This window comes from Arvicola amphibius, chromosome 9 (assembly GCF_903992535.2).
Source record: "Arvicola amphibius chromosome 9, mArvAmp1.2, whole genome shotgun sequence".
Lineage (NCBI taxonomy): Eukaryota > Metazoa > Chordata > Mammalia > Rodentia > Cricetidae > Arvicola > Arvicola amphibius.
The window spans coordinates 2,061,718-2,086,164 of record NC_052055.2 but is presented as its reverse complement, the minus strand read 5'-3'; the positions used below and the strand labels follow the sequence as shown (position 1 = coordinate 2,086,164).

The 24,447-nt window shown below is 38.4% G+C and overlaps 1 protein-coding gene across 1 annotated transcript in view; it reads right to left on the bottom strand.

Moving 5' to 3' along the window:
• Positions 1–24,447, bottom strand: part of Vps13b (vacuolar protein sorting 13 homolog B) — a 467,803-nt gene that overhangs the window by 427,204 nt on the left and 16,152 nt on the right. The window contains 5 exon segments of the mRNA XM_038343548.2: positions 2,497–2,762; positions 4,964–5,138; positions 9,942–10,123; positions 10,978–11,145; positions 16,178–16,298. Coding sequence (XP_038199476.1) covers positions 2,497–2,762; positions 4,964–5,138; positions 9,942–10,123; positions 10,978–11,145; positions 16,178–16,298 — 912 coding nt within the window.

Sequence of the window (24,447 nt, the reverse complement as noted above, 5' to 3'; positions counted from 1 at the left end):
AGTTGAGAAGGACAAATGCCTTACATTTTAAAAACATTTCCCGACTAATCACAAACACTGACCCTCCATAGTCATTTTGCATATAAGTGCCTATGCTGGTTCTATGGAATATAATTATTTTTATCTGTAATTTAATAAAAATGTTATAAAATAATTTCAATTTTAAAAGTGAATAGGCAAAAATCATTAGAAAGAGTAGTACTTCACTTTTAATCTTTTACTTCCCTCACTACTTATTTTTTAAAAAGCATCCTGAAGAACTCAGCTTAAAAACTCAGTCTGTGGATGGCTTGTAAGAAGTATGGACTGACTAACTTGACATAGTGGGTTAGAAAACAATATTCATAACATGGATAAGGTTGGAATTTTTGAAATATAGAACAGTGGAGAAGGCAGGACAGCACAGAAAGCCCAAGTGTTCTACTGCTGTGCGTGTTAAAGCGTGAAATGACAGCTCACTGCAATCCGACCCCTCAGCATCCATGCGCAAGGATCCACTCTACGGAATAATCTGAGTCTATCTAAAATCTTCCTAACTCACTCACAACAAAAACAAGTTTAAAACGACCTGAGTGGTTTTCACACTCTCTGCTGGACCCCACTGTCTGACACTTCTACACTATTTACACATTAGTCTGGTGTTCTAAACTAACTGCCCTCCTGGATAGTTCTTCAGCACTGGCTAGTCCTGAGTGAGGGCATCCCACATACCCACGAGGCTTTCTCTTCCACACACCTTTGCTTAAATGCTTCCTTCACTAGAGAACCTTCTCAGTCAGCCAGTCTTAACTGCATAATCCTCTCTTCCCTAGAGAACCTTCTCAGTCAGCCAGTCTTAACTGCATAATCCTCTCCCTTTCAATGCAACACTCACTGTTACTTTCATCTCTTTCTTACCTAACTTATTCATAAACATGTTTTTCCTCACACTGGTTTTAATTACAATGTAAGTCCTAACAGACCAGGACTGCTGTCCTCACTGAGTCATACTCAGAGGGACACAGGTGGCATCAATAAATATTTGAATTTGACCGCCGGGTGGTGGTGGCGCACGCCTTTAATCCCAGCACTCGGGAGGCAGAGGCAGGCGGATCTCTGTGAGTTCGAGGCCAGCCTGGTCTACAAGAGCAAGTTCCAGGACAGGCTCTAGAAACTACAGGGAAATCCTGTCTCGAAAAACCAAAAAAAAATAAAAATAAAAAAATAAACATGCAAAAATAAATAGAATAAAAAATGTGGCTAGAGAAATGGTTCAACAATTAGGCACATTTGCTACAGCTGCAGAGGGCTGGATCAGGTGTCCTGTACCATGTGGGGACTCACAGCTATTCTAAGTCCAGTGTCAGGACCTCAGCGAGCACCAGAATCACACAGTGCACATACATTTATGCAGGTAAAACATTCATACAAATGAAGTAAAGTAAGTAAACCTAAAAAAGAAACAACAGAAATGTATTACAAGCATTAGCAAAGAACTTCAGACACTCCCAGTGAGAATACAAAAGAACATGGTCAATGGACAGCAGTACTGAAATACCTGGGGATGATCCAGTCACCCACTTCAGACACATTCAAAGACTAAAAAGGCCCCTACATGCCCATACTTATTATGCCTTCATTTATTTAAAGCCGTGATACAGAAGCAGCCTAGAAGCCTATCACCAAGTAAATGACACTGAAGTGGCACACACACACACACACACACACACACAGTATTCATTACTCAGTAATAAAGAATGAAATGTCCAGGAAAATGGACGGAGCTAGAAAACATTACAGACACACACAACAACAACAACAACAACAACAACAGAGAAAACAAAGGAGGAAGCCAAAAGAAGATGGCCTCGAAGTGCAATAGTGATTACTAAAGGTTGAGAAGGCGTGGCAGAGGGTTGAAAAAAGGGAAAGAGGACAATTAGCTTCTGATACGTGCTACATGTGTGTGTGTGAAAATATCACTTTCAATCTCGTTAATATGAAAATAAGTGTCAACAAATATCTTGTTAAAAAAATCATAGAATGAGGCATTTTAAAGATTGACTTTTTAATTATGTGTCTGTCTATGTGGGGGCTGTGTGCACATAAGTGCAGTACCCACAGAGGCTAGCAGAGAGCATAGGATTCCCTGGAACTTGACATGATGCTAGGAACCAGAACTCAGCCCTCAGAGAGCAGTATGAGCTCTTAATCACCAAGACATCGTATCTCTCTAGCCCAGCTATGAGATTTTGTTTTTAATATTAAAGCAGGTTTACATGACAACTGAAGAACCCAGCACAGGGGAGTTTATATGACAGATAAGAAAGAAAAGTGGTGGCAACTTTAACAGAGGAAATCAAAATTCAAGAATTCAGTTAGAAGGATCATGCAATTTAATGAAGAATTGTGAGATTTACCTTTCATCCGCCAAGTCCCCTTGGCTAAACTGCAGTACTGCTAAAATTTAAACACTGAAGTTAACAGATATTAGTAACAAAAGAAAGAGACACCTACTTTAAAAGTCACAGTTGCCTTTGTGCAATAAAACCCAACAGAAACAATGGGGTCCTTCAGGGTTTGCACTTTCTGTTGATGCATGGTTGTTGCGGGGTCACTCCCAAGGTAGTCTTCCTCCCCGGCATCATAACTCACAATAGCAGGAACAAACGACCAGGCCCAGGACACCCATCCCTGAGGCTCCTCATAGTCCTGGGAACAGAACTCTTGGCCTTTGTACTGAGCAGGATACTGCATGTCTATTCTTGTCTCATCTTCAGTACCTGCCAATCAAAATAAACTCATCTTAACTAAATAAAAAACATTTTTTTTTGTTTTTTTTTTTTTTTCGAGACAGGGTTTCTTCTGTAGCTTTTTGGAGACTGTCCCGGAACTAGCTCTTGTAGCCCAGGTTGGCCTTGAACTCACAGAGATCCGCCTGCCTCTGCCTCCCGAGTGCTGGGATTAAAGGCGTGAGCCACCGCCGCCTGGCTTAAGTAAAAAACATTTAAATAGAATAGAACTATATAATTAGTTTCTTTTATAATCCCATATATTTACCCTAAGTATTTAAAATATTCAGGAGAATTTATGCTCCCAATTGGGGGAAAAAAGATAAAATACAAGAAATAAAAGTTTCCACACAAAATGGCTATCATCAATGAGGGAAGGCCAGAACACTGAACTCTTCAACACCCCCAACTTACTGCTAGAAAGAATTCTAAGCCATACTCATAAAAGAAGAAGTCCAACTCAGGTTCAGGAGTCTCTCTTAGACAAGAAAACAGTATAGCAGATCTGGGAACTTAAGCTGATAGTCGCCCTGCTGCCATCTAAAGACTTAAAGCAAGCCTCACATGAATCATTTCCAGTATTGTCACTGTTTATTGAAACAAAAATCCATCTAGAACTCGGCAAGATAAACTCCACAGTGTCTAGCATTCAATCAAAACTGCCAGGCAGCCAGGTACAGCGGTGCACATCACTGGTCACCCGGGAGGCTGGTGCAGCAGCACTGCTTGCCCACCAATCTGAGTCCAGCCCAGCCAGCTAGTAAGAGTCTCAACTCAGAGAATAAATACAATTTATTAAGGCAAATAAAAAACATAATGAGGGAAAGCAAATCAATAGAAACAAGTCCAGAAAAATAAAGATCACAGTGTTAGAACAGGACACTAAACAGCTATATAAATAGAAGGCATGTGTTCTAAAATGCTTAAAAAGGCATGAATCACAGAAGTCTCTTAACTTCCAAACACTAACATATGGTAGATGAAGCTAAAAGCAAATGAGTTGCAGAAGAAAATTAGTGACTTATTCAGAGACTAGAAACTATATAAAATGAAACAGAGAGAAAGATAAACGGTAATAGGTGAGGCAAGCTCAGCAGAGCTCTGGCAAATAAGTGTGAGAATCACTAAAATACGTGAATCGGGAAAAGAAATGAAGAAGTCTGGCCGCACTGTGTCTACACACACAGGAAAGCTGCAGATGTCCAGGTATGAAAGCTTCCATGAAGCCAGGACGAGGAACAAGAAGACAGGACACCAGCAAATGTCACGATCAAGCTGCTCAGAATTTTCTGAGAGCTTCGCAAGTTTTTCTAAACATGCACACACACTATAAATAAAACAGTAAAGAAAGCATTTTCACTTCTAAAAATGGGAAAACTAAATCAAGCTCCTTCAGAAGCAAACAGTAGAGCTGTTTTCTTCCTCTGAAAACATACAAAATAAAAAACCTAGTCACTCTCTTAGGTCACAGAAATTAGCATTTTCTTTCATGTGTCTCGCAGGCAGGGTCCCTGTCACTACAGAGCCCCGCAGAGCGCATGCTCTCCCCCTGCACCAACCCCAGCAACACTGACAACGTCTGTTCGAGAACCACCCATCGAGCATGAGGCGGCTGAGCTGACAAGAAGGCAGAGAGGGCAGAGGCGCTGGCACCGCAGGCTGAACACACCAGCCCCGCCGGGAGAGAGAGAGGACTGCACCACATCTCCTCTGACATCCATATGCACACCCACACCACCCCTCCCACACACATCATACACGCGCGTACACAAGGTTTTAATTAAAAATAAATAAGCAAGTCACAGGCTGACAAAGAAAACTCATAAATGTGACTTGAATCCAGAACATATAAACACAAGTTCATAATAAAATAGAAAAAGCTCTGAAATGTGCAGTATTTAGCATATATTTTACAAGGATAAAAAACTTACTAACGGCCTATGAAAACACTCAAAATGTTTACTCATCAGAACTTTGCAAACTAAAGCCATGAGCTGTGATGACACACACATCAGAATGGGACACATGAACACACGCTGACACACACATCAGAATGGGACATGTGAACACACGCTGGCTTCAGCAAACACTGCCAGGACGGGGCGTGACCAAACAGTCGCTGCGGACAGATGCAGCTAAAGTTTTAAGCAGCGACACTGGGCAGTTCTAAGTGAAGTCTCCACTGTGCTGACCTGCAAAGCTTCCTAATGCGTCTTTGCTGTGACAGGCAGGGTCCTCGGTTTCACCATCTTTAAAATCACCGATTTCTCCGTAGTAGAGAGCAATCCCCAGCTGCATCAGACGGATAAACATGGGCAGCTGCTGGTCTGTGAGAGAGAGCTTCAGACTCTCTACTAAGGTATGAATCTGTATTTGGAAAAAAACAAGCGTTATCAAAGAAATGTTTAAAAGTATCTTTTAAAGTAAGTTGACCAATTTCAAGTCCTAAAATGACATATAATATAAAAAGCATTCCTAATAATTAAACCAAAATATTACTCTAAAATTTTGGGAATTAAAAAATATTTACTGTGATAATTATACTTTAGATGAAAGTCAGACTAAGACAAATACTGTGGACACAGAGTTAACAACCAGAAGATATATTCATATTAGAGTTCTAGACTATTCTAGAAGAGAAATTATATCACCAAACAATTGAAGAATATTGACAGTATTTCCACCCTTCATCCTTCAAAGCATAGTAAGTTTCATGATATCATTTTAGTAGAACTTCAATCATTCTTTTCAATTTTATTAACCATAAGCATTCTAAAACCATATGTTAAAACTGAGTAAAAGATTCCCATTATAAATATATAAATATGGAAATAATTAAAGTGTTACTATCAAGTACATAAAATCAAGTAACAATTTAAGGAATTTTTCAGACAAGCTTTAATGTTATTAAAACATGACAGAAAATTTAAAACATGAATTCTAAGAACAGAATAAGATTACTACTAAATAAGACATAGTATTCAAAGTTATCCTTAAAAAGAAAGACAGCTATGAGATACAAACAGCTAAACTGTAATAGTTTCCTTTTGTTACATAAACATGAGGGGACACACAAGCCATAAAATCAAGTTCCTCAAGGTTTATTATAAATAACTAGCATTTGAGTATCTATGAAACATAAAAAGAGGTCACCTTACTGGAAATCAAGGCATCCGAAAAACAGTACCTGCCAGGGAGAAAGATGTCCTGCCAGGGAGAAAGATGTATGTGGAGTGGGGTCTACGGGGGACAGAAAACTTCAAATACAATCACAGATTCCTTAAAAGTTACCTAAGAATGTCTTTGGAGAGGGGTGGAGTGGGGGTATGGGTGGAAGGGAGGGGAGGGAAGGGGGAGGAGATGGAAATCTTAAAAAAAAAAAAAAAACGAGAAAAAAAAATTTAAAAAAAAAAAAAAAGTTACCTAAGAGTCACACAGTGAATAAGCCATGACGGGATAAGAAATGAGTGGGAAGAAGAATGTAAATTTGCTACTAAATTTGTATGAGAGCAGAACCAGGCTGGTCTTGAACTTGCAATCCTCCTGCCTTAGTATTCATACTGCTAGGATTACAGGTGCAAATGTACCACACACCCAGCCTGGGCTTCTCTGGAGTTATGTTGGTCACAATTGGACTATCTTTGGTTTCCGGCTCCTTAGACCTCCCATGGTGCAGAGCCACCCATAGCCTTGTGCCTTGCCAAGCCGTGAAGTAACAACAGCACAGTAGAAAGCAGCCTCAGCAAAACAAGCAAGAGAAAAGGAAAATCTATCATTGATACACACATCAATTTGTAACCATTTCATCACCAGAAAGAGACAAAAGAACCTAAATGGATTGTCAACAATCAAATGCCTACAGATTTTCTTCATAATGCTAAGAAATAAATGCCAGTTGAACTGTCATTCCTTGCCTAACAAGTTGGAAATATAGAGTATAATTTGAACAGTCCCCTTAATAGTAATGGCTATATGTCCTGGTCAAATCTCTCGGAGATAAATGTTCGAGACAGATTTATAAGCCTTAGAAAAAACTAAACCCATTATTAAAATATTTATACCTATAATATTATTGAAACCTCTCCTAAGTAATTACTCATACATGACTAAATATTTATATACAAACTTCATTCTTTAAGAAAAAGAGTAAACAGCAAAAACAGAGGGGAAATGAAATGTTTCCATATGATCTACTTCTTATGACACAATCTCAAACACATTTCACACAAAACATGGAAAATTATAACAGTATACAAAATACAAATACATTCAAAATCCACTTTAGCCTATGAAAAAGGTCTACAAAATTAAAAACAAAAATGAGTAATAATTAAGAAAAAACTTAAAGTAATCAGAAGCTTAGCCACATCCACTTAATAAGTTTCTGTGGTAATCAGCAGAGTTAAAAACACTTATAAACCAGGCAGTGGTGGTGCACGCCTTTAATCCCAGCACTCGGGAGGCAGAAGCAGGCAGACCTGTCTGAGGCCAGCCTGGTCTACAGAGCAAGTTCCAGGGCTACACAGAGAAAGCTTCTCTCAAAAAATTTTAAAAAAATTTTAAAAAAGCACCTTAAGCAAACTTCGTTGCTCTGAGGAACTTTTCAACCTCTAGGCAAATCCTATAAGGGACAACTAAACTTGCACTAACAAGCAAGATTATTTTATATAGTAAAGCTTCCACACACCTATTATTTGATTTCAAAATGTGTTTTGGAGGCAGGTATGATGATACAATATAAGCCTATAATACAAAATATTATAGAGGACAAAATAGGAAGATCACAAATTCGAGGTCCGCTTAGAAGACAAATCAAGGTTCTAAAGCATGGGTATGTATATTCTAAAGCATGTGTATATATATGTGTGTGCACATGTGTTTCAATAGCCAATCCAAGGCGTAGGAACAGAAGTTTATTTTCTGAGACAGAGATACCAATATTATTGAGTGACACTTTCCCTGTATATATGTACACACGCATGCACACGTGCACACACACACACACACACACACATTCAAATATAGAAGGAAAGACTAACAAAGATAAACCAATACAGATTGAACACAGTGGAAAAGTAAAATACAGATAACTGATTCCTATCAAGGAAAAACAAAATTTCATACATAAATATAAAGTAGGCAAAGTTACTGTACTTTACTAGCAAGGCCCTATTGCTGAGACAACACCTACACAACTCATTGAACGTGGAAAAGTTCAGCTGGTGAACAGAGCCCTCACCCCCAAACTCCAGTAGTTTTGGTGCAGGAAGGCACTCTGCATGCCACAAAGAAAAAATACAAACACCAACCCAGCTAAAATCCCTCTCATCCACAATGGTGCCCCCTGGAGGCTATGCTAGTGCAACGGCACAGAGCTTGTGAAGTAACCCACAGATAGCCCTGCAACCTAGGATAAAACCAGATACTACTATTCTACTAAAAGAATGCAAAATAAAATGACTCCTAATGATACTCTGCTATGCTCATAGACCAGTGCCTTGCCCGGCCATCATCAGAGAAGCTTCTTCCTGAAGCAGATGGAACAAATACAGAGACCCACAGCCAGGCATTAAGCAGAGAAAAAGAGACCTTGGAACACTAGCCCTAAGTGGATGTCTCCACCAAATCCTTCCACCCGGAGATCCCTGCAGAAGAGGCGGAGGATGGAGAGCACTGACGGAACACGGCCCTCTAAACCAACAGGACCAGCACACACATGAACACAAAGAATGGGGCAGCACTGACAAGGAGCACATAGGTCCCTTGGGTGTGTGTCATGGCTTCCAGTTTAGTGTTGTTAAGAGATTTCTAAGTGTGCTCCTTGTGCCTTTCCCTGGGCTCTTTTCCTTCTGTTTGTTTTGTCCTATTCTGAGATATTAGTTTTTGTTTTATCTTCTCTTTTATGATTATCTCCTAGAAGGCTATTTTCTTATGAGAGACAGAGCAGAGGAGTCTGGAGGGGGTGGAGTTGGGAGGCCCTCGGAGGACTAGAGAGAAGAAACCATAATCAGGATATATTATATGAAAAAACCTATTTTCAATAAAAGGGAAGATAATAGTGACCCCCATCTAATGATGGGGGGGAGTCTTTTGTGGGTGGCTCTCCCCGCACTCTTGCCGCAGGGTCACGATTAATTTTTCACATGACATCAACCTAATCACTTATCTGGGCCTTGGTTTCCACATCCAGAAAATTAGGAATATTAAAACGCATGTTCCCCAAGGTCCCTTCACGCTAATTCCAGGATTCTTAGAAGTCAGTTCTCAAAGAGTCAATAAAAGAGATCTATATTTTTAAAGTGTTTTACTAAAACGTAATGTTAAAAAAAGAAAATCTAATTTTTATACGGACATAGTCATAAAATGTGGTAACGCTCAGAAAACTAGTGGGTAATGAAACAAGACATAAGCGTACAGACACTGCACCGCAGAAGGATACAGCACCTTAGACGACAACACATGTCCTGGGAAACCCCAGTGCTCCAGAACTTTACTTACACACTGAAACTGTGGATCAAAAGCTAATACTTGCCCTAGCGTGGTAACTCATGGTGGCTCAGCATGCAGGAAGCTAAGACAGGAAAATTGCTACTAATTTAGGACCAGCCTGAGATACATAATAAATTCCATAATAAATTCATAATAAATTCTGTAGCCTGGGCTACAGAGCTAGACCCAGCTCGACAGCAGCAGCAAAAAATGTTGAGCCAATAAGCTAAAGTATACGGTTAGGCTGTCATATCAAGCCTTATAAAAACAGCGTAAGGCAAGTCTAGTCGTCACATGGTGCCGAGAAAATTTTAAGGACTGAAATACAGATTACTGTGCTAAGTTCCTGAGTGGTACTGAAGTGAAATCTCAGGGCTTTGGGCTGCGCTTTCATATGACATCCTCAGGCTGTAAACAAGGGAAGGACGAGTAATAGCCAGAAAGACCAAAAAGGACATTCATCACTGCAGAAGAGGTTGCCTCCAAAATATCTCTACCAGAACACATTATACAAAAATTTCAAAATGAAAACTAATATATTTAACTTTTTATAAAAACAAATAGTACATATATTGATGAAGTTCATCTTTACTTTGGAGAGTTTCCTTATAATTACAATGCACAAGAACCAAAAACAAAATAAAGGTATGTAAGCAAACTACTAGAAAAAGAGATACTCACTTTAATAATAGATGGCATCTTGGAATTTAGGTTATCGTATGTAAAATGAAGACGAGTTCTGAAGGAACATTTGTATAATAAAGGATCCTGGTAAAATTCGATCTTACCACTGGCATTTCTTTTATCAAGACAAACTGTACAGTCAGAAAAATTGATAACCTTCCTCAGCACCAGATCAGTTGCTTAAAAAACAAAAACAAAAAGAAAACCACTGTGAGCAAAAAAGGAAAATTAGAACACATTTCTAAATGTATCAGACATATGCCAATTTTATTTGATTAACTGGACCCTCCTAACTTGCACTAACAAGCAGTGTGAATGTCCAGCAGAGGCGTGGCTAATGACACCCACTGCAGGGTCAGCACTGCAGAGAATGAGACAAGTCATAGCCAAAAGCTTCAAGACAATCAAAGACTTCCAGATGTTCTTATAAAGGTATGTAAGGCAATATTCTTGCTTTGTTTCATTAAAAAAGCAATAAAAATGCAAAGCAAATTTAATTTTTATTGGTATAGCCCATTATACTATAAAATATTGTGCATCATTGTTGAAAAACCATATGATAGGTAAAAGAATAAAAATTTTTAATTTTCAAAAGCAATTTCATGGTTTCTTATATTTTTGGTTGTAAGCCTAGCCCTTAATGGCTGAGCTGCCCCTCCAGGCCAGTCTTGTGGTTCCTTCAACTGCTATTAATCTCCCATGCTAACTTTTGTGGACATGTACTTTTCCCACTTCATATGCTTTATGTTACAGCTACCAAAAAGTCCCCAAAAAAAGCCGGGCAGTGGTGGCCTGGTGGCGTACACCTTTAATTCCAGCCTTTGGTAGGCAGAGGCAGGCGGATCTCTGTGAGTTTGAGGTCAGCCTGGTCTACAAAGCAAGTTCCAGGACAGGCTCCAAAGCAACACAGAGAAATCATGTCTCAAAGAAAAATAGAAAAAAAAAAAGACACCCAAAAAGGTTAAGAAATGAATGCAATTTTAGCACTTACAGATAAGTATGCACAAACACTATTTTCTTGACATTTACTCACCAGAAATATCCATGAATGAACGATCCCATAGTTCATCCACAGTATAGCATTCAGCAGAAGTGATGTTGACAGAAAGGACAATATCATCTTCAACATATTTCAGAATTAGATTATTTATAACAATGTTTACATTATTTACAACTCGTCTAATCAGACTCTGCACGTATCCTACAAAGTAAGGAAAGGGCTCAATCAGTTAGCTGTAAGTCTGCAAATAAATACTCTTGAAATGCTACTAAACAAAGTATATAAAAGATGACTATTGTTTTAGAATATTCTGTAAAGATGAAATTAAAGTTTAAATAAACTAGACTAGCAGACTTCCCAACATATACTTTTACTAAAAGACACTGTAAGGAAACATAAACATGAACAAATATACTAATCCAGAAGCCAGATTTAATAATGTTAACACTAGATTCCACACAAGGATCACTGTATTACAGACATACTTTGTCTGGTTTCTGCCTGTTTTGTGAACAGTTGGTATGGTGTCACATACCTACATTCCCAGCTGTCCTAGAGGCTGAGACAGAAGAAATCAGAGTTCCACGGCTTCATAACAAGAAATGATCTCAAAAATCAATTAACAAATTAAAGTACAGCAATGTTACTACACCCTGACTGTGTTTGAACAGCAATATCTAAGACACACAGTAGAAGAGAAACAATTGCAGCACTCGCTAACGTGTAACACTGGCACACGGTAGAGGAGAAACACAGGTGCAGCACTCGCTGACATGTAACACTGACACACGGTAGAGGAGAAACATGGGTGCATAAGAAGACAGAGCTGCCAGAGGACACAGCAGGCTGATCTCTGGGGTCTACTTAACAAGTTCCAGGACAATCAGTGCTGTGTGGAGACACTGTCCTGGGGGAGAGAAACAAGGCTGGGAGCTGCTCCAGTGAGGAAAGTGCCTGCCACTCAAATAGGAGACCCTGAGTCCCACAGAAATAAAGTGGCGAGCAATAGAGAAACAATGTTCAGTGTTAACCCCAGGCTACTGTGTGTGAACATGCCTGTACCACGATGTGAACCTACCTAGACTGCCCAGAAGTGAAAGAAGGAAAATAAAGAACAAAGGGACAGGCTAGCAAGATGACTCAGGTCATAAAAGAACTTGCCTCAGAAACCAACAAGCTGACCTGGTGATCCATATGTGGGAGGAAAGAAGCAACTTCAAGTTGTTCTCCATACATGCACTACGGCACAAACGTGGACACATACATGCATGCATACACAAAAACAAGTCTTTTTAATCCTACAAAACTAATGGTATTTTATAATAAAGTCAAGGGGCAGTAACTGAAAATAGAATATTAATTAGTTAATACAATATGTTAAGCTTTTTTTTACACAAAGTGACAAAACAGAAATAAGATGATAAAATATTAATTAGATATAGCTAAAAAATCTCTGGGATAGCATTTTTCCACCTGAAAATTTCAATAGAACATTTATAATAGTAAAAATAAACAGTAACGCATCAAAACCTTGATGTAATAAAGGATTGTCAATTTTGTCACCTATACTGAAAAAATTAAAATCATTCATATTATATATTATATATATATTTATATATTAATTATATTATTATATCATAAATATATTATGTATATGTATTTGTATATATTTGTATATTATATATTTATATATTTTAATTCTATAAATTAGTAAGAATCTCTTTAAGGAAATAAAGAGATGTATGCAATGATTTATCTGCCTATATGCCAAACTATTTTATAAAACTTAAAATGAAAACATACTAAAGAATAAAAGATTAGTTTAGCAAACTATAGAAAAACTACTACTACTACTACTACTATATAACACTGATTTTTTTTAAAAAAATTATAAAATATAGTAATGTCCTGGAATAATGTTATTAATAGACCAAGAAAAAATTCAAGTAACCAAACAAAGTGCAAGGGCGTGTGCGTGTGCGTGTGCGTGTGCGTGTGCGTGTGGCCACAGAGTAAAGTGAGGCTCCAAGTCTAAGAAGTGTAATCCTAAGTGCTCCATCCATCTCTCCCAACAAGCACAGCCATAAAACCTACGAAACCACACAGAGCGACAGCTACTTTAGCTCTCTGAAAACAGTAAGCAAGGGCGGGACAGGAACACAGCAAATGTGAACTCAAATCAGTGATTACATCCTTATAATCATTTGCATCGAGATCAGAAAGGGTGGTCCACAGGGTGGTATGGGCTGTACGAAATTTGTCAAGACCACGGTTTTACTGGCACACAGCCAGTCTTACTTTACTAATCTTGTGTAGCTGGTTTCACAATATTCTCAGAAGACTGACAAAAGCACAGCTTACGTTGCCTTAGTGGCCTGTCACAGAATGTGTTTGCTTGCTATCGTGCTTACGTGGCCTTAGTGGCCTGTCACAGAATGTGTTTGCTTGCTATCGTGCTTACGTGGCCTTAGTGGCCTGTCAAAGAATGTGTTTGCTTGCTATCGTGCTACTGATGATCAAAAATGACTAAGATATAGTTTCTGGTCCAATGAGTACATAGTTTTGAGGTTAACTAAACCCTAAATACTTGCATGAGAGATAGAGAGCAAGAAAGGGAGGAAGGGAAAGGGAGGGAGGGAGGAAGGGAAAGGGAGGGAGTTGTAATGCATCTGTACTACATCTACATAGTGAAACATAAATTTTATCTCTGAGCATCCTAGCAAACAAAGTAGAATATTTAAAAGAGAAAATACTTTGTAAAGAAAAGTGTAAGTCAATTAATAGACTCTAACTGAAGTCAAACCAATACTTTTTAAGAACATTTTAAAGAAAAAAGCCTTCAATAAAAGCCAAACTCTAATTCAGAGAATACAGAACTGAAGGGAGACATGGACGCATCTCACACCAAAATAAAATACAGAAACCTGAGCTAGTGAGGACCTCAGTGGTACAGTGTTTGCCTAACCTGTGTGAAGCTTTGTTTGATCCCCAGCAAAGGGAAAGAAAAGGGGGAGTGAAAAACAAGAACAACAACAAAAAATATGCAGGGAACATGGAGGAAAGCAGAAAACAGTAAACATACAGGGAAAACAATCAGTGTCTCAGAGGAGCGGAGTGTAGAACTCAAGGCTCCCATCACCACAAGAGACTGCAAGAAAATACACATGTTGACCTTCACCCAGTCAGAATATGACATCAAATCCTAGCCCAAACACACACACACACACACACACACACACACACGTGCGTGCGCGCACGCACCTCAGATCTCACATTTACTACATGCTATTATCTTGAGGTTTTCTATCCTGAGATATTTGTTTTTAAAAATGCTTATTGTGACCCAATAAACTGCTTTAATGATGAATTAATCATCGGTCAAGACACATAATCTGAAAGACTACTAGTTCTAGATACTGATTCTTACTCTTTGCCTGTTAGAAAGCTATTTATTCAGGAAAAAAATGCCTATATTGACAATACCAAAATCTTTCTTAAACATCATTTCTGGAGGATCTGGCAAGATGGTTCCATAGATAAGAGCACTGGCTACTCTCCAATGGAGCCCAGCCCAAATCTTGTAACTCTAGTCCCAGGCCCTCTTCTAGCCTCTGCAGGCAAAACATTCATAAAAATGTTTAAATGTTGAAGTTTTAAATCATTTTCAAACCCATACAAATGTTCCAACTTAAAAACTATAACCACAGAGACATAACTCTGCCCTAAGAAACTTAGAAACAGGAGTCTACCTCTATTTTGAAAAACAAAAACAAGGCAGAATTAATATCAATATAGGTCATTCTTTGAATTAATGATCACTGTCAGCTTACCCAATCAGATTCTCAAATTCTTCTCTTTCCCCCTTTAGCAAAAATTAACTGTCCTGACTCCTAGTAGTTAGCTAGTGTGTCTAGTTGCTGCTTAACAACTTCCTAGCTTTTCAGACAAGGCAGGAAGCACATGTTAAGCCCCAAGCTACCCACGTAGAACACAGCTGTTTTTATGACACTGAAAATTAGCCAACTGTCATAACTCTACCAGTCTAAGTCCTAATGCTGACTCTAAAGAGTCATTAAATATCTAGAACCCAAGTTCACAAATCAGCCTTAAAATTGTTCTATGTGAAGTTAAAAAAAATAAGATTTTGAGGTTTTTCTTAAGAAAAACAAAATATGCAACAAAACCTGATTTACCTTAAACTGACAGAAGGGAAGAAAGATATAGGAAAAGAGGAAGCAAGAGAGACAGGGAAAGAGAGCAAGAGACAAGTTTATACATCATGGGTGATGCTGGAAATTCTAAGAAGATACATTGTAGAATTTGAAGAAATTAAGCTACACATTTAATAAATTAGTATAAGCTATCAGTCTAACTTGACAATTTTTCCCAAAGGAGTGATTAGTAAGAAGTCGAGAAACTTCTGGAAACATTCAGGAATACCTTGTGGCTCCTTCTCTAGCCTAGACAGTCACTTGGCGAGACAGGTGTCAGAAGCATCAGCACCAAACTGCCCATAGCTCGTGCAAAAGGACTCTCACTTCAAGGGCACCAGGAACTCTGAACACATATTTGAGAGTGGCAGGGCTGGCAAAATGGTGTGTCTAACTCTATCCTCTGATGTTAACTGAACTAAAGCTAGCAGAGAACCTACAAATGTAGCACAATAAAGCATACACCAGTCTCCACTACAACACACAATAGCATGACTAATAAAATCTAAAAATCAAAAGAAGTAACTGACAACTTACTTGTAAGGGCAGCAATATGACTACAATGCTAGCAGGTAATGATCTTTTTCTTCATTAAATACTTGCCTAGGAAGTGTTTGTGTGCAATTCATACCATCTTGGAGGAATAAAGACATCAGGAAATAAAACAGGTTGCATCTATGGTATCTTTCAGCTACAGCTACAATATCCTATCATCTCCCTGGTAATTTGGCATCTAGTAACAGTGACCCAGTGCCTTCTCTTGGCTCTTAGCACAAAGCAAGGCAAGGAAACCCTGAGGCTCTGCTGGGAGAGGCTCTGACTACAGCCACAAAGGACAGACCAAGATCTGACTAGGAGCCATCTGTGAGGGCTCTGGACCCAACATGTTCTAAAGTCATGTGGCAAAGCACATGTGCATATGACCTAAACATTTTATGGAAGCAAGTAAGACAGAAAATATATATTCTACAAACACTAACACATGGTCAGTAACAACAGTAATAATCTCAACGTGAAGTTACCTGGTGGCAAATCAGGGTCTGTAGGAGCAGTCTGCTGAATTCTTCGGGGTTTGACGGATGATTTTGTGTTTTCAGCACTGCTTCGGTTGGTAGAGTTAGAACCACAGCTTTCATGGTCATCCTATTTTTGTTTTAAAGAAAAAAGAAACATTGGTCACATTCAAGGACTAGGAAATTTTGGTTAGCATGTGAATTTAAGATTACTAAAAGTCAGACTTCCCAAATTTTAGCTCTCAAAACTTATGTAACCAATTTTAAATTATACATTTGCAAACAGTACTTAACAATAACTAATTTAAGGCCTGGGCAGATGTTCAGCAGCTAACAGCACTTAATACACAGCAGAGGGACAGCTGAGGCCAGCCTGCACACAGCTCGCCAATAACAGTGCTGCACACACCTGTAGGCCCTGCACAGCGTAAAGGGCTTTCTGATGGCCAAGCGAGCCAGAACCTACAAGCTCCAGGTCTAGAAGATGCCCCCTGCCTCAAAGGAGTGCGGTGGAGAATGACAAAGGCTGTGCAACTGTCAACTCACTATTCTAAGAACAAAAGGCTCAACCTAAGGTGACAGACAAACGTGCAGTGAGGAGGAGTGGTGACCTCCGACCTCCACCCCCTACTCAGTAATTACACTGACATTTACAGTGGTGGGAAATTTAGCTTTTATTTCATACACATACACACACAGATAATTACTAAATGTGCTGGTATAATTTGTAGTAGGAGTAAATAAAAGATATGAAGACCTTTCAAAACTGAAATTCGGGGACTGAATAGATGGCTCAGCAATTAACAGCATTGGGCGGCTTTTGCAGAGGACCTGAACACCCACATGAAAACTCATAACTGTCTGTAACTCCAGTTCCAGGGGAACCGACACCTTCTTTTAAACTCTGGAGGCACCAAGTGTGTACATAAAAAAAAAAAAAAAAAAAAAAAAAAAAAAAAAACCATCCATACACATAAAATTAAAATAAATAAATAAAATCTCAAAAATATATAAAACAAAACTTCAGGACTGGGTTATATGTGGCATGGATAGAACTCTTGATGCACAAGTGTGAGGACAAGAGTCTGCACCCCCAGCTCCTACTCAAGAGTCAGGCACAGCAGTCCACTCAATCTCAGTACAAGACGTAGAGACAGGGTCAGCAAGGCCAGCTGAAAGGCCAGACTAGCATAATTAGCAAGCTCCAGGTTTAGCAAGAGACCCGGCCTCATAAAAACTAAAGCAACAAAGGAAGGCACCTGGCATTAACATCTGGGCTCCACAAGTGTGCATACACATGTACCAAGCACCCACCCACATGTGAACCATATACACACAATACATATATGAGCATAACACACACATTCAACAAGAAAAGCCCTTATTTAATAACACAAGAGAAATAAAAAGCTAATAAAAGCTGAGTCTCTTTTACAATGCAGCATAACTTCAGATGCTGGTGGCACATTTGGGAAAATATTGCCTGAAACTTCATAAGAAAAAAAACAAAATATTTGACATCATAAACAAAGGCAATCTGCCTAAACTTTTGTTCATTTAAGATAACACATAATAATTCCAGAGTGTTTCATTCCACAAAACAACATCATAATTCAATCTTTCCAATGACATCTTCTGTTAGTTGTGGGTATGCTTCAGTCCTCAAATGCTTAAAGACCACTATGAGCAGAACTTCACTATAATTACAAAGTCCAGTTAGATACTCTGCACAATATTAACATTAAAGGCACACTATTCATTTTTGAAACGTGTTTGCCTCAAAAGCCCAGAAGTAAAACACGTTCATTAAGGAGATGTAAAAAAAAGTCTTACATGAATAGCCAAAACTAGCATAATTATGAAAATATTTAACACTGAAACCATCTGAAATCACAACCTGCATCAGATTACAATGATGTCATAATAAACACTACAGCCAAAAGCCACTCAACGCTTCCACAGTCCAATAAATCTGGGGTACATGAGATGACAAATATTTTACAGCAAAAGAAAGAAGTTACTTTTATTTCTAAAATGTTATTAGAAGCAAAAGGGAATCAGGCAGACTAAATATGAGTTTCGAACGAGGCTTCCTTTAAGATAAATAAATAAATGTGCAGTTAGTAAAGCTCCTCTACAGAACAACACTGTTGTCACTGGAAAGAAAAGCAAACTTAATACATTTATAATAAACTTGAAATTTTAGTATGCATACAAATGAGAATTATGGTACTCAAAGAAATATATGCTATGAAACAAACATTACCAAATGTGTAATACTTTTCTAGCTGTGGTTAAAAACTATAATTATATACATACTATAATAGGTAAGAATCCTTTTAGTAATATGAATTTATTTGACTTCAATTATATTTTAATTGTCTCAATTACAGTGGGCTTCCAATCAAAGCCTGCCCAATCCAATTAAATAAAAATAAAGCAAAATAAAATTATGAAATAAGTGTACTACATAGTGAAACTGGAATTACTTCCATCATTATTTTTAAATTCCTCTTCTACTTTTTACCAGTAGACATCTCTTTGGAATATTACACATTTTTATACATTGAAAACTTAAAACTTCAAATTTAAAAAAAAACATGTTTTAAAAATGCTAGTCAGAATATTTGAGATAACTTTTAACCCCAAACTATTACAGTTCTATCTTTCTTATTTTGGGTTTCAATTTTTCCAAAATATCTGGAGAACATATTTCATTGCAAAAAAAAAAAAAGTTTCCTCTTGAGGATCACATAGCTATTTCTGAAAATACTGACTTTCGCTCCTCATTAAGCAAGCAAGAATGTCATTTCTTCCTAACAGAGGGAAATGCAGCAAATACTGAATGCAAATAGACCCATTACTTGCGTTTGACAGGTAATGGCTTCAGGAAGCATGTCTGTCCCTTGGCCTTTACAGGTCTAGTCAGTGAGAAAGTGAAAACATCAACTATCAGATGCACAGGGTGACAAGACTGAGGACAGAAGCCCAAACAAGTAAGAGCTCGCTGTAAACAGAGCAGTGAATTAGGGACAGGAGAGCTGATGGGGAGAGACTGAGCGGGTGGAAAGAAAAGTGATGTGCACTTGCTTTCTGGCATCAAACTGAGAAGCAGAAAAGGACAGAGGCTCACCCAGCAAGAGCTACTGAGACACGAACAGGCTTTGTACATGAACTAGTACAAGACTCAGGAACACTCTCCTTCAATGCCCTCCGGTAGTAAGTATTGTAAGGCTCAGATCAGAAGGCAACCTTGAGAGCACCAGAAAAGCAGAAGCCAACGCAGATGCATGCTCGGAAGGACAAAAAAGAACCACGGGCAACAGCTTACTATTCCCCAGAGCTGAGAGAGGGTAGGAAAAATAGCGATAACCTCCCTCTCATTCTTGCACTTAATTGCCTCAAAAAGCAGAGAAGTTACTTATCTGTCCCCAAAGTCAAGAGGCCCACTTACCAGTCCACAGTTTAATAATAAAGGTGTAGCCAGTGAAAGCATGTCTAGGGGGTGGGCCATCTTGTGTCTCTGAGATCCACACTACCTGCTTACGGACAGAGGCTCTGGTCCCAGATGACTCAGCTATCAGTCATTCTCTGTCTTCTTTTCAGCTACCTCACACAGGACATGGTCTCGGCTACATTAAATCGAGCCATGCCAGTCAATAGTAACACACTGTGAACAATTCTTTACTGATGCCTGTAACAACCCTCTTTATAACCCCTTTCCTGAAGCACTGAATTTGGAAAGTGAACTAAGCAGAAATGTAGGGAAGGATATATAGAGAGGCACCTGACCAAACCCACATTATCTCATATAACTACTACCAGAGTTCAGAGTGGGCAGTGGGCACTAAATAAAGCACACATTGAAGTATACTTTTCCCCAACAAGTAATAGCTGAGCAAAGAAAGTATATGTTGGGCACTTTTAGAAAACATAATACAGAAAGTGGTACCTCTATTCAGATATTTTACATACTACTTGAGGACATATCTGTTAACAAAGGTTTCTGTCCATCTCACACCCCCCCCCCAAGTCCCACAGCTGTTCAGTCCCGAAGAAACACACAGAGACCTACATTAATTATAAAATGGTTGGCCTATTAGCTCAGGCTTTCTTATTAACTAACTATACATTAACCCATTACTCTTGTCTGTGTTAGCCACATAGCTTGGTCAGCTTTTATCAGCAAGGCCCTCTCATCTTGCTTCCTCTGCATCTGGGTGACGACTGCAGACTGAGCCTTTCCTCTTCCCAGCATTCTCCTGTTCTGGTCGCCCCACCTATACTTCCTTCCTGGCTACTAGCCAATCAGCATTTTATTAAACCAGTACAAGTGACAAGCTCTATATATGAAGCCAATAACAAAGACTCCATTTCTTGAAAGGAATTAGAACAAACCTGAAAAAGAGGGAAAGAAACAGAATTTAGATTAGCAAGTCCAGCATCACCCAATATCAATGCTTCAGGGGCTCTGTTCTGCCAAGGTAATACTTGTAACCTTTTGTCAAGTTGAGAGTTGTGTGTATGTGTACATCCAAAACCTTAAAATCTATATAAACACAGACACATGAACAGTCTCTCTATAGCAACATTTGATATATATTTTAATAATTTGGCTTTAACAATTCATTACCTCATTTCCCTTTCTCTAGAAAACACAAAATGACTACACAGGTTCTAGTTATACAGATATCACAGTATCTGTTAACATAGCATTTACCTTGCTAAATTGTCACATAATATTAATATAGCATAAACAGCAATTTTTCAATAAAGTATCAACTCAACAAAAATGTATACAGACTATCTAATGTTTAATAATCAATAAATTTCTATGAAATATATTTTATTCCATATTTTTAATTTAAATGGAATTAAATGAAATTTTCAAATAATTATAGAACTTTAAAACAAGACTTTTATGTAAAAGGCTTGCAAACTGTATATGCTCTGTTGCTTCCACTCCTCTGTGCTGCTGAGGTAAGAGAACATCACAGACAGCAGCAATCCAACAAATAAGGTTATGTCCTAAAACCCATCTTTACAAAACAAGCCAGGACGCAGGAACCGAGGATGACCAGTATTCTAAACCATTTGTCTTCATTTAAAATGTACTATTTAAAATGCAGCTATTATTCAACCTGAAGACATTTTGTAACCTAGTGATTTGATTTTATTACCTAGGCAAAAAAAATTCAGAGCACAAATAAATGTATCTAAATTATGAGAGAACCTGTAAAAACAGACAGGAGTTTAGACTTCCCAACTGTCGATAGTACTGCCAAGAGAATATGGTGCTCCTCTTCCCTTAACTGGGTTTAGTAAGACAAGGGGGCTGGCTAAGGAAAAGTCAGATAAAAAACAGGCAGATCAGAGTGAACCAGGGCACATTTGTAATAACAGTGCTTGGAGGCAGACAGGAAGGGATGAGCTCAGTCCAACCTGGGTGATATGGTGAGTTCCAAATCAACTATGGTTGCTTGGTGAGACTAAGACTCAGAAGTAAATAAGCAATCAATAAAGAGACGGAAGAAGTCCAGAAACTCAAAGAAAAAGCAAACTATAATGGTGTGGGAGGTCCTTCTGTCTATGTGTTGCTTTTATTGGTTAATGAATAAAGAAACTGCACTGGCCTGTTGATAGGCAGGGGGGTAGGAGGGACTGAACTGAATTTTGGGAGGAAGAAGGTAGAATCAGAAAGATGCCATGGAGCCACCAAGTCAGACATACAGAATCTTTGCCAATAAGAAACTGCCACGTGGCGATATACAGATTAATAGAAATGTGTCAAATTAATATAAGAGTTAGCCATTAAGACGCTAGAGCTAATGGGCCAAGCAGTGTTTTAGTTAATATAGTTTCTGTGTGGTTATTTTGGTTCCGGGTGGCTGGGGTGAACAAGCAGCCTCCTCCAACACTATAAATACTTCTAGAAAGAAATAATATACACAACTTCCCATAATCTCAAATGTCACATTCTAAACATATGGGTAAGTAAAAGCAAAGATCTGTTCAACATCTGGCCAACATAATAAGATCAAAAAGTAAAAGCAGAAATAGATAAGTATGCAGACAAAAAACATCACAAGCATCTACTGACCATGCATAACTTCTAAAACGGAGATACTGGGAAGGCTAGCCGGAGTTAGCATTTGTTTAGCATTCTGGGGGCTCTGGGATGGATCCTCAGCAAAACCATCAGTCAAAAGCACAAATGCAGAGTGTTTAGTATGAAAGTACAAAAAGATGTATTTCAGGTCAATTTCAATCAAGCACAGAATTACTCTCAACAGTATTAATGAAGTCAACTTATCCATTAAAGACTTGAAATAACTGAAGTAAAATCAGAAACATCAATATATATTATAATACTATTAGCAGGCATAAAATTTATCGGTTTTTGGATAATAATGATGTGTTTCAGCTTTATTTTTTCATGAAGGGGACTCTGGCTCCTAAAGAAGAGCTATAGGTGAAAGCAAAAGCATAGTGTTTACTATGTTCTTGTTTGAATTAACGAGGAATCCCTATTCAGTAGTTATAATTCTCTAACATTCATTCTACATTATCCATATATAATCAGATATTTCAGACAGTCATTAAGAAAAGGTCCAAATGCCTTTAACTTTTACAAGAAAACATGCATACTTATGTAATACAGGCTAAAAATTAAATACATGACTTATTTTTGGGGGGGTCCATATTTGGCCTGGAGAGATGGCTCAGCAGTTGAGAGCACTGCCTACTCTTCCAAACGTCCTGAGTTCAATTCCCAGCAACCTCACGGTGACTCACAACCATCTGTAATGAGATCTGGTGCCCTCTTATTCATGCTTGCAGGCAGAACACTGTATACTTAATAAATTAATTTTAAAAAAAAGAAAATGCATTGAGAGAGAGAGTGTGTGTGTATGTCCATCCATATTCTCCAGTAGTTTAAACTTCATTTCACTTGAATATAAGAAAATAATATTAATGTAGTGAGTTTCCTTAAAGGTGTATCTACTCTTACTGGGTTTCCCTGATGCATATGAAAAACTATTAATAAAAAGCAGTACATAAAAGCAAACCCTAAGAACTTTTTCCCCTCCTAAATTGGTATTTGTTTTGCCAATGATGAAGTAATTTTACTTACAGAAATGAAAGCATTTATCTTTCCCATAAACAAATTGACTGAGAGATCAACATTGAGGCCAACAAGCTGGCTCAGTGAGTTAAAGCCCTTGCTGTCAAGCCTGAAGACCGGAGTTCAATCCCCGGACCCAACACTGTGAAAGGAGGGAAAGAACTCCCTTAAGCTGTCCTCTAACATCCATACAAATGCCATGGCATGAATGCACCCAACACACACACACACACACACACACACACACACACACACACACGCATGCATGTGTCCATGGACGTAGCTGATGCAGGGTAAGGAGATGGCTCAGTGGGTAAAGTGTCTGACATGCATGCTTCAAGACCTGAGTTTGAATCCTCAGAAACCCATACATATCCAGGCACTGTGGCACACATCTAGTGGGAGGTAGAGACTGGAAAATCCCCAAAGCTTAAAGGCAGACAGCCTAGCACATGCAGTAGCAAACAAAACAGACTTTGCCTCAAATGAGGTGGGAAGTGGGGATACCTTCCATTGTCCTTTGGCTTCCACATGCACTCTGTAGCATGTACACAAACACATATCATACCCAAAAAGGGGATCTAGAATCACCATGGAAACAAATCTCTGGCGTGTCTATGAGGACTTTTTGGATTAGGTTAACTGAAGTGTAAGACACATGGGCTCTACCATTCCAAGGGATGCAGTGAAAGAGAAAAAAGGAGAAAGCACAGCACAAACGTTGGCTGCTCTCTGCTTCTGATTGCAGACTCAATGTGACCACCTCCTCGCCAAGACTCTTAAGAACGGAACCCTTCCTTCCTTCCTTAAGCTGTTTTTGTAAAGCCTCTTGAGGCAGCAATAAGACAAATACCTAATAGAGATATAATCTGCTTTTCTTTTATAAACATATTTACAATGAAATTTAATTTATAAAATTTTCTGAGTAAGATTAAACATAACTACTACTGATAGAACTGTGCTACACATGGGGGCACATGCATGTAATCCCAGCACTTGGTAGACCATGGCAGGAAGTACATGTAAAGTCATCTTCAGCTACATAGTCAAAAGTCTGAGGTCAGCCTAAGCAACATGAGACCCTGTATCCAAATAAATAAATAAATAAATAAATAAATAAATAAATAAATATGTATAGTGCTATTTTATTTCT